At 41.0% G+C, this 15,012-nt stretch overlaps 1 protein-coding gene across 1 annotated transcript in view; it reads left to right on the top strand.

The window, feature by feature from the left end:
• The window catches only part of DNTT (DNA nucleotidylexotransferase), a 127,845-nt gene extending 122,094 nt beyond the window's left edge, over positions 1-5,751 (top strand). Inside the window, exon 11 of the mRNA XM_026651139.2 lies at positions 5,665-5,751. Within this exon, the coding sequence (XP_026506924.1) occupies positions 5,665-5,751 (87 nt within the window). The remainder of the gene's footprint in view (positions 1-5,664) is intronic.
• The last annotated feature ends 9,261 nt before the right edge of the window (positions 5,752-15,012 follow it).

The raw sequence follows: 15,012 nt of genomic DNA, 5'->3' as shown, positions 1-15,012 counted from the left end.
AGTGAACACAGTTGACAGGTGAGGGTGTTTTTGCAATGACTACAACCTAATAGAAATAGAAGGCCAGGTAAAGAATCATAATCTCATGCTGGATATTCAAGGACAACACTATATGTTTGTGCCTTAGATGCTTGTATAAGTTACTTTTTAAGAGTGCAAGTTTTGTAAAAGGGTTTAACTAGGTTAGTATAACTGAAATTGTGAGGTTTCTTATAAACTAGACCTATTAGACAATATCTACAGGCTGGTTTTAATTTGCATATTTTAGAAAGTCCTTTGCTTTCTATTTGTATAAAAAATATTTTCCACATGGTGATCTTCACCAATCTCTGCTTTCTTTGGACCGTCTTACCCTTCTACATGTATTGTATTGGATGAATTGCACCTTACATGCTGAGGATAGGGTGACCAGATGTCCTGATTTTATAGGGACAGTCTCGATTTTTGGGCCTTTTTCTTATATAGGCTCCTATTAACCCCCCCACACACACCCTGTCCCGATTTTTCACATTTGCTGTCTGGTCACCCTAGCTGAGGAACTAGTAGGTCTGTATATGTGTTGGCCTAGTCAAGAGACTGGACAAAAAAAGGTTAATGTTGCACACAAAAGTTCTCTGTAAAATGGGAGAAGGAAGTCTGTGAGCCACAGACCTGGAAAGAACCAGAATGCTTTATAACTCTTCATGTTATTGAAATGATACATATAACCCCCTGCAAAAATTGCCTCTCATTCCCAAAAGCAGCACGCCCACTATGATTTATTTAACTAATACTATAATTCTTATTTAGATATTGATGTTTTTGGCTAGCTAGTTTCATAGAATTAAATGAGTTTAAAAAAAAGTAATAATAGAAACAGCATGACATCTGATTGAACTTTGGGAATCAGGAATTAGGAAATCATCAAATAGTGCTTCACAATTTATTAAAGATCTTATTGATCATTAATGCCAAAATGAAAAATAAGAAGTAGCAATTCACACAAGAAAACATTTGGAAGGCAGATTAATCTGCATTAAGTGTAGTTAATGGTCATGTTTGCAACCACAATTTTAATATTTCCATCTATTGGAACAACGGAATTGATCAGATGGGATAAGAAGCAAGAGATACCAGCTGCTACAACCCATTGTTTTTTGTAAGTTTAATTGATTATGATGATTGGGAATGCAGCTTGGTTCTGTTGAACTTTGGTAAAAAGCTGCAAAAAATTCACAAGAAGACAGGCAGTTCATTATTTACTTCTTTTGAGCAAAAAGGAGTGTGTGGGGGGGGGGAGGGGGAAGAGACCCAGGGGTAGGGGGAGAAACAAAAAGGAAAAGAACAGGGTTGATTGCTGATTGTAATAATCAAATATGCATCATTGTATTAGTTCAGTACAGATTGACAAAGAGGCAGCATAATAGGTTATGATTTACATTAATACCACTCAGACAGCTAAAGTAGTTGGCAGGTACCAACTAGAGGTTCATTTAGAGACATGGGTTGTAGTGACTAAGAACAGTTGTCAGCATCAACTTCTTGTATTAAAAAGTTCCTGTCAAGCCAATGAGATGAGTAATACTCATAAACATGCTATTTCTGTAAGTAGAGTGAGAGAACAAACTTAAAAGTGCGATTCTATTGTGCAACAGAAATGGCAAGTAGTTTGAGGTCCAGAAGACATGAAGTGCTTCCATTAAAGACCATCCATAACAGATGGCCACACATTTAAGAACACATCTCAGGTTTCTGCAATTATTCATGGATGTTAAAAAAAAAAAAAAAAAAAAAAAAATTATCAAACTGCTATCTTCTCACATGTAGCGGGAAAAAATAATTATTTTGCCTGCTTTTTGATTTTTTTAATTGGATGATTTTAGCAGGTTGTTTAAACTGTGAAAAATCTTTATTATACAATCAAAACACAGCGCACTCAGCATTTACGTAAAAATTAATATTTGATCATCTTAATCTACTGTGAGACAGTGCTGCAGATATGCCATGATCCATTCATGTTTTCCTCTTTTCCATTATCCACAAGTGAGTGACAAAATCCTGCCTTTTAGAAATAACTCAATAAAGAGAGAGAGGAGACAAGTAGGCTTAGGAAAATGTGGGTCCCTCCAATTACCACATAGAATAACTAGTTGGTTATCCTCCCACATTCCAAATAATAGTGGATGGTAGGTGCCACTAGGTTTTTGATGTTATTCCCAGAAGTACTGCAGCAGCCCGGAAAGTAGTGCTGTTGCCTGGAAATGTGTTGCAGTTTTGGAAGGCTGCACACCTGATGTTTTGTAACTCAGTTGTAATATATCATTTTCTGGAGAAGAAATATCTGGGGTGCCATTATAGTATTGGGCGGAGATTTAAGGGATACTTACAGGTGTTCTCATTTTGTTGTCTTCTTAGATTTTGTCTTTTCTGGCATTTCTACATTTCCTCCTATATGGGAAAGAATATCTTCTTTTAATGAGGCTTTTTTTTGTATATCTCTCGCTCATTTCAGAACATAAGATTTAAAGTACATTTCAAAAGTAATGGAACATAATGGGCTTGTGTTTGAAAAGTAGGTTCTTTATTGCAGATACAATTTTTAACTTACAATTAAAATTGATGCATGATAATTGCAGCTCATTTATATTGTAGAAAATAGATTTCCAACTCTGTGCCTGTGGGCACCTTGCCAGTGTTTGGATGTTTTATATGCTATAAGCTTCACATGCAAAAATTGGGGGTTGGACGAACCCCCATTAAAAATCAGGACTCCATGCTTCTTCTTCTTCTTCTTCTTCTTCTTATTATTATTATTTATTAAAACAAAAATGAGTGTCAAGCTTATTCCATTAGGAGCAAAAGAAATCTCTGAACCAGTGGGCCAAATCCTTGCCTTGAGTTTTAACATGACTTGCTTGCAATGGATATCTCCTTAGACATACAGACATAGTTATGTTAAGAGGGAAACAATTCTACATATTTTGTGAAGTTTTGTTACCATTATGTACAAATGATGAACCATCAATATACATAATACTAGGTCTAAACTGGGGGGAAGCATTATTGAAATCAATGGATCTACACCTGTTTACACCAGGGCCAAATGTAAAGCTAGTGGAAAGGCTGCCACTGTCTTCAATGGGCTTTGGATCAGGCCCGTAGTGCAGTGCAATTGGTACACAAACATTCCCAGCAACAAAACTGTGGAATATGAATCCCAAATAATTGGATTGCATGACTTAACCAAGTAGATCCCATACCTAGTAGGAACCAGTGTAGCAGGCTGCACCAGGGAAGTAGAGACTGACAAAAGGTAAGTGGGTTTAAAGAGATCTGGCTATAAAATTTTGTGCACAGTTTCTAAAAGTATCTTTATATTCAAAATTATATATAGTTAATACAGAATAAATACTTGCTATTTATTTAATAGAGAATAAATGCTAATGAGTGTTAATTAGAATGTCTAGATACTTGAACATTAAGATGAGTTATGCTTCTAGTTCAGAAAAATGTTACACATGTTATACACTATTACACAACGTGGCAGTAATTTGCTGAGAGAGAAATGACTTAGGTTCCTTGAATGGGTTCAACTGCATATTTGGGGAACTTTACATAAATACCTTGTTAGTAGGTTGATAATTTTGAAACTGTGAAATGGGAACCACATATCTTTTCCCCTGTTGAAAGGATTATAGTTTCATTCTGAAGTGTCTAACTTCTGCCATTTGATTTAGCCCTCATAACCTTTCTAGAACCATTGAATTGTCTTTCATTCTGTTCTGTAGTCCTGCAAAATAGCTGTTAAGAAAGTTGCTAGTTTTTGACTGACCTGGTTGTTGAAGCTGATCTGTGTCAATGAAATATGGGCCCAAGCTGCAAAAATTGGATCCAGATATTAATTTCAAACACCCCAACAATGAAAGTGTTGCACTTAGACTTTGATTCAGTTGGATCTATGCTGAAGGTAGGACCCAACTGAAATATGGAACACATTCAAGTTTGGGTGCTCAATTCTCCACTGAGCAAAGCTTGGGCACCAGAAAGGATGGGGCTGACAGTGACCCTATTGTAGCTCCCTGATTCTGTTTTACCTGGCCCTGGCATGACTGAAAGTTGCATAGGCCTAGCTTTAAATTGTGCTGCTGGTGGTAAACCTTTTGTGAGCAAAGAATCCAGGTGTGGAGAAATCTTGCTGTTCCACACTCCCTACCCTTCCCTCTCTTCCCCAGATCTGGTCCTAGTCTTCCCTCCCTACCTCCCTGTGTGCCCCTTCCCCCCCATTATGTTGGGCAGCACAGCTGCAGTGGAGGAGCTGGTGCAGGTGCTGACATAGCTGCCTCCAGGAGCGGTGCCAGGGTTTTTGACGCCCTAGGCGGGGGTCCTTCCACGCTCCTGGTCATCGTCAGCAATTCTGCTGCACTCCCAGAGTGAGTGAAGGACCCGCTGCAGAATTGCCACCGAAGACCCGGAGCGCGGAAGGACCCCCCCGCCGCCGAATTGCCGCCAAGGGTGGCAAAATGCCGCCCCACCAAATCCTGGTGCCCTAGGCAACCGCCTAGGTCGCCTAAGTGGAAGCGCCGGCCCTGGCTGCCTCCCCTAGCTTTCCACTGACAAGAGATATCCCCACATGGGGAAATTCTCCTGCAGGTTTTTCCAGACAGGTTAAGTTCATTTTGCCCCTGCAAAGTGAACTTGGTGGACCAGAGACTCTGGCCCTGGATTCTTAATGGACCCAAAGTTTGAGGTTGTTCAGATCTGGGGTTCTGGTTGAAGCACATCTGAACTATACAGCACTCCCAGGTGATAGTGGTTACCCTCTGAACACCTGTCCTACTTCCAAACTCCTCCAAATGATGGGGTCCACACTATATTTTAATGTTCATCTGCAATGCAAGCTTTGTATCTTTAACTGATATTGCACCACAGTTATGAAAACCGTTCACAACTCCTAAAAGGGAATATTTTCCATATGACTTAGCCATCAGATTTTCTGGTTTTGTTTCTTTAAAGAGTAAATGCTTATTCCTGGTTTCTGTGCCAGCATGTTACAATACAATATAAAATACCCATATGTGAAAGCAAATGTGAATTTTACTGTAACAAGTTTATTGGGGAAAAATTCTAACTGTAGCTGCCTAGTCCCACAAAATTTCCAGCCCAGTTTACCAGACACATGACATTTCTTTGTATAAGTAATGGGAATTAGGAAAGCTCTGACATGCTGAGCTTTGCCCATAATTAGTGTAACTGTGTGGAATTGGCTTGAACATATCTTTTGAGACTCGTGCTATTTTCATATATATGACACTGATCAGCTTATTAGGAAAGACGACCCTGGAGGAAAACCTTAACATTCATTTAAAAAATGAAGTCCTAATCCTTATGCTAACGTTAGCCTTGAAATGTAACTCAGTACAAAAAGATGTAAACTAGTCATTGGGGTTGAAAGCAACAAGCAGTTTGGCCTCACTTCTGCAGGATAAGGAATCATTCTGCTTACCGTCTCCCACGTTCTGAGGTCATCATTGTGCAGATTGATATGGTAATGGAAAAAAGAGTTGCTTATGGGTGGGAGCGAGGGTGGAGAAGGCAAAAAATGACTAGCCTAAGTTTCAAAAAGCAAACGCATTAATTTAAATAATCAAAAATGATCATATTAACCTTTCCCCCCTCCCTTTACAGAGGATATTTCTCAAAGCCAAAAGCGAGGAAGAAATTTTTGCACATCTTGGCTTGGATTACCTTGAACCATGGGAAAGGAATGCGTAAAAAGATTTGCCAGTGTTCTTTCATCAGTACACAACTTTGCTATATCTTCCTGTTTTTATTAGTGCTCATCATTGTAGTATCTTTCTGAATTAGATATCTATGTTACAAGTGTAAATGTGTCTGTATAAAGAAAATTAGTGAATAAAATATTAGCTAGAATTCATTATAGATACTGATGTTTTATGTGCTCCTAGAAAGAATACCTATTTAAGCCCTGAAAGCTTCTGTTCCTGAGCTGTGCTGTAGTCAGAGCTTGAGTTACCACAGTGTTACTCCAGTTTTATGCTGATGGATTTGCTCTAAAACCACTGGAATAAAACTATAAAGTATTGCAGCAGCGAGTCAGGGTGTAAATATACATTTGGCCGAGCTCGTGGTGGACTTACAGTCAACTCAACTACTCTTCACTGTTGTCTGTCTGAGACACAATATCTTCTGACTGCCACATCCACTCAATTCCAACATTTCAGGCAATGTTCTAGGTACTAATGGCTTGAACCCTATTGATTTTGGGGGAAAATCAGAAAACCAAAAGGGTGGACACATGGAGCCTCTGCCATCTGATTAGTACATCCACCACTTCAAGCACCTCTGCAATTGTTTATAGATCAAGCAACCAGTTTGATAGCACCAATTAGCACCTTCCATCTTAACACCTGTCAACATCTTCCAGTATGACAACACTCCATCTCATTTCTGCCTATCCTCCCAATAGAGTTTAACGTATTGTCTGGCAGAAAAGTAATTTTGGGTGTCAAGTCTGCTTTCTCCCAGACAAGTCTGCTTTCTGCATTACCATGCTGATACATGAAGCACCTTCCATTTTGTTTTGCATCATGATGCTGACACTTAAATAGAAATGGGATTTTTCAATCCTAGTGCAAGAGAATAAAAGCTACAGTTGCCCATCTAAATACAATTCTTAATTCAGGGCAAAATTAATCAAAAAGTATACTTTAGGATTGTGCCATTTCTGCATACTTCATACGACAGAGGAATTATTTAACATCCTGGTTTCTGCATAAAGAAGTGTTTGCAACTGGTAACGCCCATCTTGCCTGCCTATGCATTTCTCTCAGTTATGTCACCTGGAGGAGAGTGTATGTCAAATGGAGTTATAGCAGACATGCCAACTCTTGTGATTTCTAAGTAAAATTAAGCCTGAGTTGTACGAGGAGATTTCAGCAAACTAGTAATGTGTCTGAAACCACTATGGCTTGTTGCTAAAAGCAGCCTAGTCAGCAGTCTCAGCTTGACCAAGGCAGGAGGGGAGGGGCTTTTGGGTGCCACAGAAAGGGTAGCTTGACCCTGCGTACTTCCTGATAAGAATTGTGTTGAAGTTGCTGATACATGCATTTTAGAAGAGCAGGATGTGCCCTAGGAATGTTTATTGGGGCCTCAAGGCTGCAAACTCTGGAAAAACCCACACCTGGTTAATCAATAATCAGAAGGAACCTCTTGCTTGACCATTGAAACTGCTTACTTAACGTTACTTAAAGTTTTCTTTAAGGGACATGTCATTCTATTACAAATGTGTAAATAAGGGGGGAAAGTTTGAGGTAGTTGGACTCTTTTTGGACTCGTTTGGACTCTCTCTCTGGATACATCTTGTGCAGACGGAAGATTTGGCCAATGGAAGCCTGTCGCTGTGTCACTTGAGAGCCACACTCAGCTTTGGTAATTATCAAGGGTTGGAGGTGTTTTACTAACCCTTTGCGGACGCGTGTAAATGCTTGAGACTAAGTAAAATTTAGCTTTAAGTGAAAACAGTCTTGTGTTGTCCTGTTTGTGCCAGCCATCTATCGGTCGGATGGCCGTGTCTCCCCTGATTTATTTCCTGACACCACCTTGCACAGAGTAAAAGATACCAAGAGCTTTGGGTTGAAAGAACCCTGAGTAACAGAGTCATGATCTTGCAATAGAACTGTGAAATGTCAGGATTTTTTCCCCAGCCATGCTGAAAAAAAAATCCTGACATTTGAGAGTTCTATCCTGAGATCATGAGTCAGGCTTAATAATTTTACTGAGAAATCGCTGCCAGCCCCAGTGGCTGGGGCTCCCGTTATCAGTCAGCCCTGGAGCTGACAGGGCTGACAGCAAGAGCCCGTCCTTAAGGGGACACTAGGATACTAGGGCTCCCGCTGTCAGCCACATGTGTGACCTGAGAGCATCTTAAAGGCTCAGAAACCAGAAGGGAAATAGACCCCACATTTTATTGGTTTAAAAATCATAAGGATTTTTTTTAACCTCATGATTTTTGGGGGTCTGACTCATGATTGTCCAATGGTGAGATAGGGGAGCTGCAGTGTTGCCAAACATCGAAGAAAACATGCATCAGTTTGGTTCCCTTTTTCTGAGACTTTTTATCATTTGGCACATGGAAAATGAATATATTTCTTGCAAAAAATGACAAGCTGAAATAACTGAGATTCACAGTGAATTCATGAGTTACAAAAATTACTATTATTGAGTGAGGTTCTAATTCCTTGGTGAGATTCTCTGATTTCAGTTATACAGGAGTCAGACTAGATGATCATGATGGTCCCTTCTGGCCTTCAGATATATGAAGAAGGTAATACCTGATATTCACACTTCTATACGAGGAGCAGCTATCCTAATTACTACCATAGTGTCCACCTTTTTGTAACACAGGACAACATAAATTAGGGAGTGAGCTAGAACATTCAAGGTTGTACCATACATTAAATGGTTGCAATGGCAGAAGTATGAGGCTTAGAAGAAGTGAGTTACAATGGACCTCAGATAGTGACTAGGCCCAACTAGTAGGAGAAGCGGGGGCGAAGTCAGAAGATGAAGTATGTGCTGTTAGGTTTCAGAGTAGCAGTCGTGTTAGTCTGTATCCACAAAAAGAACAGGAGTACTTGTGGCACCTTAGAGACTAGCAAATTTATTTGAGCATAAGCTTTCGTGGGCTACAACCCACTTCATCGGATGCATAGAATGGAACATGTAGTGAGGAGATATATATACACATACAGAGAATGTGAAAAGGTGGGAGTTGTCCTACCAACTCGAAGAGGCTAATTAATTAAGAGAGAAAAAACCCTTTTATAGTGATAATCAAGATAGCCCATTACAGACAGTTTGACAAGAGGTGTGAGAATACTTAACATGGGGAAATAGATTCATATTTCCCCATGTTACGTATTCTCACACCTCTTGTCAAACTGTCTGTAATGGGCTATCTTGATTATCACTACAAAAGGGTTTTTTTCTCTCTTAATTAATTAGCCTCTTCGAGTTGTTAGGACAACTCCCACCTTTTCATGCTCTCTGTATGTGTATATATATCTCCTCACTATATGTTCCATTCTATACATCCGATGAAGTGGGCTGTAGCCCATGAAAGCTTATGCTCAAATAAATTTGCTAGTCTCTAAGGTGCCACAAGTACTCCTGTTCTATGTGCTGTTAGTAAAGGATGAACAAGCAAGAAGAAAGTATAGGCCCACTGCTCTACTGGAAGGGACTGCAAAGAGATGGCAAGGAGAAAACTGAAATGCTTTATAGTTACTCTGCTTCAACATTCAACAAAAAAGTTATTAGCGATAACAGGATGCTTATTGCAATAATAGAGGCCAATCCAACAAGGAGATGAACTCCCTCAGATCCTATTGATTTCAATAGCACTTGAGAGTGCTCAGCACCATGAGTGGTGGGTATAATAGACAAGGGGAGGCGTTGCTTTCCCTAGCGCAGCCATCCCTGCTGCCTGAGACCTGGGCTGTTGTGTCCTCCCTCCCCTGCCCGCTCTGACCCTTCCCAGAGGCTCCCATGGCATGCTGCTGCTGCTTGGTGAGTCTTCCTCCTCGCATCTCCTTTTCTCCACTCCACTCCACCCTGTCCCCCTTCAGAGGTCTCCGCAGCTGCTGGCAGTGCTCCTCCTCACCCCCCATCCCTGCAGGGCGGGGTGTGTGTGTCTGCGTGTGCGTGAGCTGCAGGCGGGAGAGTGAGGAGTTGAGGGGAGAGGATCCCTCATCCTTGAGAAACTTTACACAAGTGAAAAAGCTTTCCAGACCAGAGACTAGTAGTAGATCACTGAAACTGTTAAAGGGCCATTAAATTTGTAAGGAAGCCATTTAACAGGCATTTGCCAATGCCCAGGAAGTCTTTGGCCACATTTAGCTGGGTTTTATATTGTAGGAAAATGTGTTATTGGGGTTAAAAACAGTTTCCAAAGGACCATCAGTTATTCTCTGTACCCAGCAGAAGTATTTTTGTCTAACCTCGCTCAAGGAGGAGCTGACATAGCCAGTGAGTTTATTTCTTGATCTAGTGGTTTTATTCAAACCCAGTTTAAGTAAAGAAGTCTGGGAGGGAATTCGGTGTAAGAAAAGTTATTAAACTACTGCCCTAATGCAGGCTGTCAATGACAAACACTTTTTCAAAAGGAGAGATTAGGCTTCAGTTTAGCGCAGGTACCCTGGCATTTCGTCTCTCTCTATACTGTATACACTGAACTCCCTGCCACACAGAGGAAAATCCATCTGGTAATTGATCTCTAGCTGTTGCCTGTTCAGTTCCCTTGGGGAATGTTAGTAGTGCTTTAAGGTGAAAAGGGGGGAGGGTCTCGCGCGGGGAGGGCAGCAGCAGGGTGAGGAGGCGAGCAGCGAGCTAGCTGCATGCCAGGTGGAGGGGCCTGGTGTGGGGGGTGAGGAGGCAAGCAAGGGAGGAGGTCAGTGGAGGGGGGGACCTTGCAGCGGGGGTGTGAAGAGGTGAGTGGTGAGTCAGCTGTAGGCAGGGGCAGGGCCTGGGGCAGAGCAGGGGTGGAGTGTGGGCGGGGCTGTGGGTGAAAGAGGTGGGACAAGAAGCTAGCCTCCTCCAGGGGAAGTTTCACCCACCACCCATGCTCAGCACCTTACAAGATTGGGCCCTTAATTAAGAAAGGGAGAAGTCATGAGGGAGAATCACAATGGAACAGGTTAAAGAAAACCAAACCTAGATCACATATTCTAATCAAGACGAGCTGCTGCCATCTCCCTGCTAGTGGAACTGTTGGAGCTATTGGTAATAATTCTTGTGAACTCATGATGGACAGGTGAGGCCCAGGGGATTGGAAAAGGAGAAACACTTTAAAAAGGGCAGACCTGTGTTTATGAAGGGAGGCGGGGAAGACAGAATTTCAGATCAGTAATCGTAATATGTATTACATTGCTAGCATGATTAATAGACTTTATTTTTTTAAGCACCTAGAGAAAAATAAAGTGATAAATCATGGGTAACATAGGTTCATCAAAAACAAATCATACCAAACTAATAAAGTGTTAGAGTCCCTGGTGGTTGTTTTAAAAATGTCTGTCCCTGCTTCCATGCCAAAGCAATTTGGCAAGGGGCGGGGAGGTTGGGGAAGAGGGGATGGGAAAGGAGAAGGATAGTAATTTTTATAAGCTTCTGAGGTTTAACAGTTGATCAGTGACTCTGCTTCTGGGAAAACCAAAAGATTTACAAAGCAAAGTTAAAATAAGAGTAAAATCATTATGCATTTAATCATTTTCATATCATTCAGATAATTTTAAATGACTGTCAAATATCCAGGAATATCTGATGTAATGTTTACCAGCAATAAACATAGTTTCATTTCCCACATTCTTTAGGCATTGTTCTGTTATAGTGACAGATATATGAAGAAAAAATATTTGTAAAGCAAATTATTGCTCCAAATTGTCGCTTTCAGTCCTTTTAAAGCTATCCTAACAGCAATGAGCAATGTCAGGGCATGTCTTACTTAGGTTATAGGTAACAGCACCAGTGAACCGGAATGAACAATCTACGGTGATGGAGGAGGAGCTTGGCTGTTTCAATGACTCTCCACAGAATCTTGAAAGCAGAAGACATAGCTCTTTGTCAGATTACATTATATATAAATAAACTCAGCCGTGCACAAGCTTTCTGAGACTGTTCTGCTAACTTGTCAGAAACCTGTGAACTATCCATAATTTGTGTGTGGATGGATACATATTAATAAAAATCAGCATATTCCCCAGCTTCCTGAGCTCTGTAAAGTTGTGTTTTACATTGTACTCAAACCCTGATTTCATTTCTGCCAGAACTGCTGGACAATGTTATACTTTTAGGTTATGGGAGGTTTTCCTCTTATTCACAGAGTTCTGTGCGCGTGTGAAATGGAATCTCCCAGCTAGAGCATATGGGTTGTTCTCCCCATGGCGTACTTTGTTCCATCAGCTGCAGTTAAAACAATATACTCCTGGGACAAAAATGTTCAGTGAGGACAATGAAGAGGCTTTGGACACTGTCTGAATGGCTGTTGGTACAATAATATTCCAAAATCAGCCACTGCTACTGGTTTTGCTCACTGGCAGTAAACAACTTGTAATTCAAGTGCAGGGCAGCTAATTAGCTGAGGTGCATGTGTTTACAGCTGTAATTTTTTTTTACTATAAATCATTCTAATAAGATGGACTAACTAGTGGTTGCCCAGCTGCATTTGTGCATCAGGCACCTTTTATTTTGATCAGATAGCACCAGATACAATGTGTCTTAGCTAATCAGATAGTTCCTCAAGGAACAGCGCCATTCAGCTCTGTGATAGGTTGCCCCCCCTTCAAGGTGCCATTTGATGTGCAGAGATACCACTGAGGCTGCCTGTTCTGCCAGCATGGGCCCCCTTTAACCTGTCTTGCTGAGCCAGGATCTTAAGCGTCCTCTAGCACACACACAGCCAAGGCCATACCTACCTGCAGAAACACACAGACACTGATATCAACTCTGGAAAAACTAAGCATAAGGGACTTGCCCCAGCACTCAGGTGCCCTCCTCCCTTGGAGTGCAGACCCAAAGGTATATTGTCTTGCTCTGTATAGAAAAATCTGCACAGTGCAAGCTCATAAAATTCACTTTCTCCCTCAATATGAAGAGAGATGCACACCTTCTTGCCCCCCCCCCGCCCCAGTTAGAAATTGCACAAACTGGGTTTAATAATAAACCAAACAAATGTATTAACTATAAACTCTGCCTTTTAAGTGATTATAACAGATAGCAAACAGAACAAAGCAGATTACTAAGCAAATAAAACAAAGCATGCAAACTAAGCTTGATTCACTAAAGAAATTGGCTACAAATAGTAATTGCTCACCCTAAATGTTGTCTCTGGCAGATTACCGAGATTCTTGAAAGCCATCTGCACTGGCCTGCAGCTTGAAACTTCAGGTATTATTACTAACAGGTTAGACACCCTTCCAGTCTGGGCTCAACTCTTCTCCCCCCAGTTCAGTTCTTGTTTCCAGGTGTTTCCCAGTGTCTCTTCGGGCGAGGAGGCAGAGAAGAACCATGATGATGTCACTCCCCTGCCTTATATAACTTTTGTATATGGTGGGAACCCTTTGTCTTCCAGTGGAAAAACACTGGCATTCAAAGGTGGGGTCCAGTACCAGGTGACTCAGTCATATGTCTCTGCAGGGTCGTAGCAGCCATTACTTGCAGGCTGTTTGGAGCATCCACAGGAAGACTAAACTCGTTCACAGTCCAGTGTCTTTGCTGATGGGTCATCAGCCCTGTCTGGCTTTTTCACTGTTGTTCCTGAAGGGCTAGTTATGGGTGTCACCCAAAGTAGTAGATACATGGTCAATATTCCTAACTTCAGATACAGAAATGATACGTGCATACAAATTGGATAATCACACTCAGTAAATCATACCCTTTTCCCTTATCAGATTCCCAGTTTGATCAGTTCCATTTATATTTAACGGAAGGTTTAACCATTGCAGTGTGGAATCGTAGGGGCCTCAAGAACCCTGTATAGAATCATAGGACTGGGAAGGAACCTCGAGAGGACATCTAGTCCAGTCCCCTGCACTCATGGCAAGACTAAATATTATCTAGACCAGTGGTTCTCAGACTTTTGTACCTGTGACGCCTTTCACATAGTAAGACTCTGAGTGCAACCCCCCTTATAAATTAAAAACACTTTTTTATATATTTAACACCATTATAAATGCTGGAGGCAAAGCAGGATTTGGGGTGGAGGTTGACATCTTTCGACCCCCTATGTAATAACCTCACACCCCCAGAGGGGTCCCAACCCCCACTTTGAGAACCCCTGATCTAGACCATCCCTGACAGGTGTTTGTCTAACATGCTCTTAAAAAGATCTCCAATGATGGAGATTCCACAATTTATTCCTAGACAATTTATTCCAGTGCTTAACCACCCTGACAGGAAGTTTTTCCTAATGTCCAACCTAAACCTCCCTAGCTGCAATTTAAGCCCATTGCTTCTTATCCTATCCTCAGTGGTTAAGAAGAACCTGTCCTTGGCTGTAACTAATACCTGACTCTTGAAAAAAAGGGTAACTCTCCCCCACACACCCCGCAACAGTCTCCCCTCCATAATTTTCCAATCCAGTTATGAATTGTTATATTGTACACAAGAGGCTAGTATTGCCTGGTGGATGAGTAAGGGTTAATAAATCCTTTATTATATAAAACAAACAACATCCCTCTACCGCCATCCTCTCAGCTCATGCTCAAGGAGTTCCCTAATCACTCACAACACAGATCAATCCATAATACTTTTTGGCCTAAGGCTGTCTACTAAAGACAAATTCTTTCTGTTCCAATATCACCTCACTCAATGTCAAAGCACTACTAGAAAAGGTTCTACTTCATTCAGTCCTCTTGAAAATCCCTCATTTAAAAAAAATAGAAAATTCTATTTTCAGTCCATAAGTGTAAAAGACAACGTAGAAAAATCTAACTCCATCCTTTAATTCAATACTCCCCAATAAATTAAGATGTTTTAAATTTTAACTGGTTACATGGACAACCTACATTGCCTGACTAATAAACTACATGTCCCGGGAGTTCATTGAGTGGAAGTCAAAGGTCAGAATACTCTCCAGCTAAAACCGCTACTGTTTGCAGCCAATCATTATCATTAGTAAGAGAGGTCTACCTGTGAAGACACCATGGGTGAGTACTAAGGTTACTAGTTTCACTTGCTCATGTAGGTATTTAAGCAAACAAAGTAGTTACAAAGAAAACCATAACAAAGTTACCTTTTAAAGGTTGCATAAACTAGAACCTGGCTCTCCCAGGGGTAGTCAGCACAAGCTTTATTTATATATTACCCCTTTGCAGACTGGTCTGCTCAAAACAACATGAGGGTTCAAAAGGACTTCTTGAAGGAATAAGCTTTACAATTCCTTTTCCATTAGGCTTTCATATCATATGGGACAAACTTTCATCTAAAGGTAACTCAAGGCCATTCATTACAACAAGCAAA

This window comes from Terrapene carolina, unplaced genomic scaffold (genome assembly GCF_002925995.2).
Source record: "Terrapene carolina triunguis isolate 2854851 unplaced genomic scaffold, T_m_triunguis-2.0 Scaffold95, whole genome shotgun sequence".
NCBI classification, from domain to species: Eukaryota; Metazoa; Chordata; order Testudines; family Emydidae; genus Terrapene; species Terrapene triunguis.
Note: the sequence above shows the minus strand (reverse complement) of the source record. Positions and strands in the feature narration are given on the sequence as shown.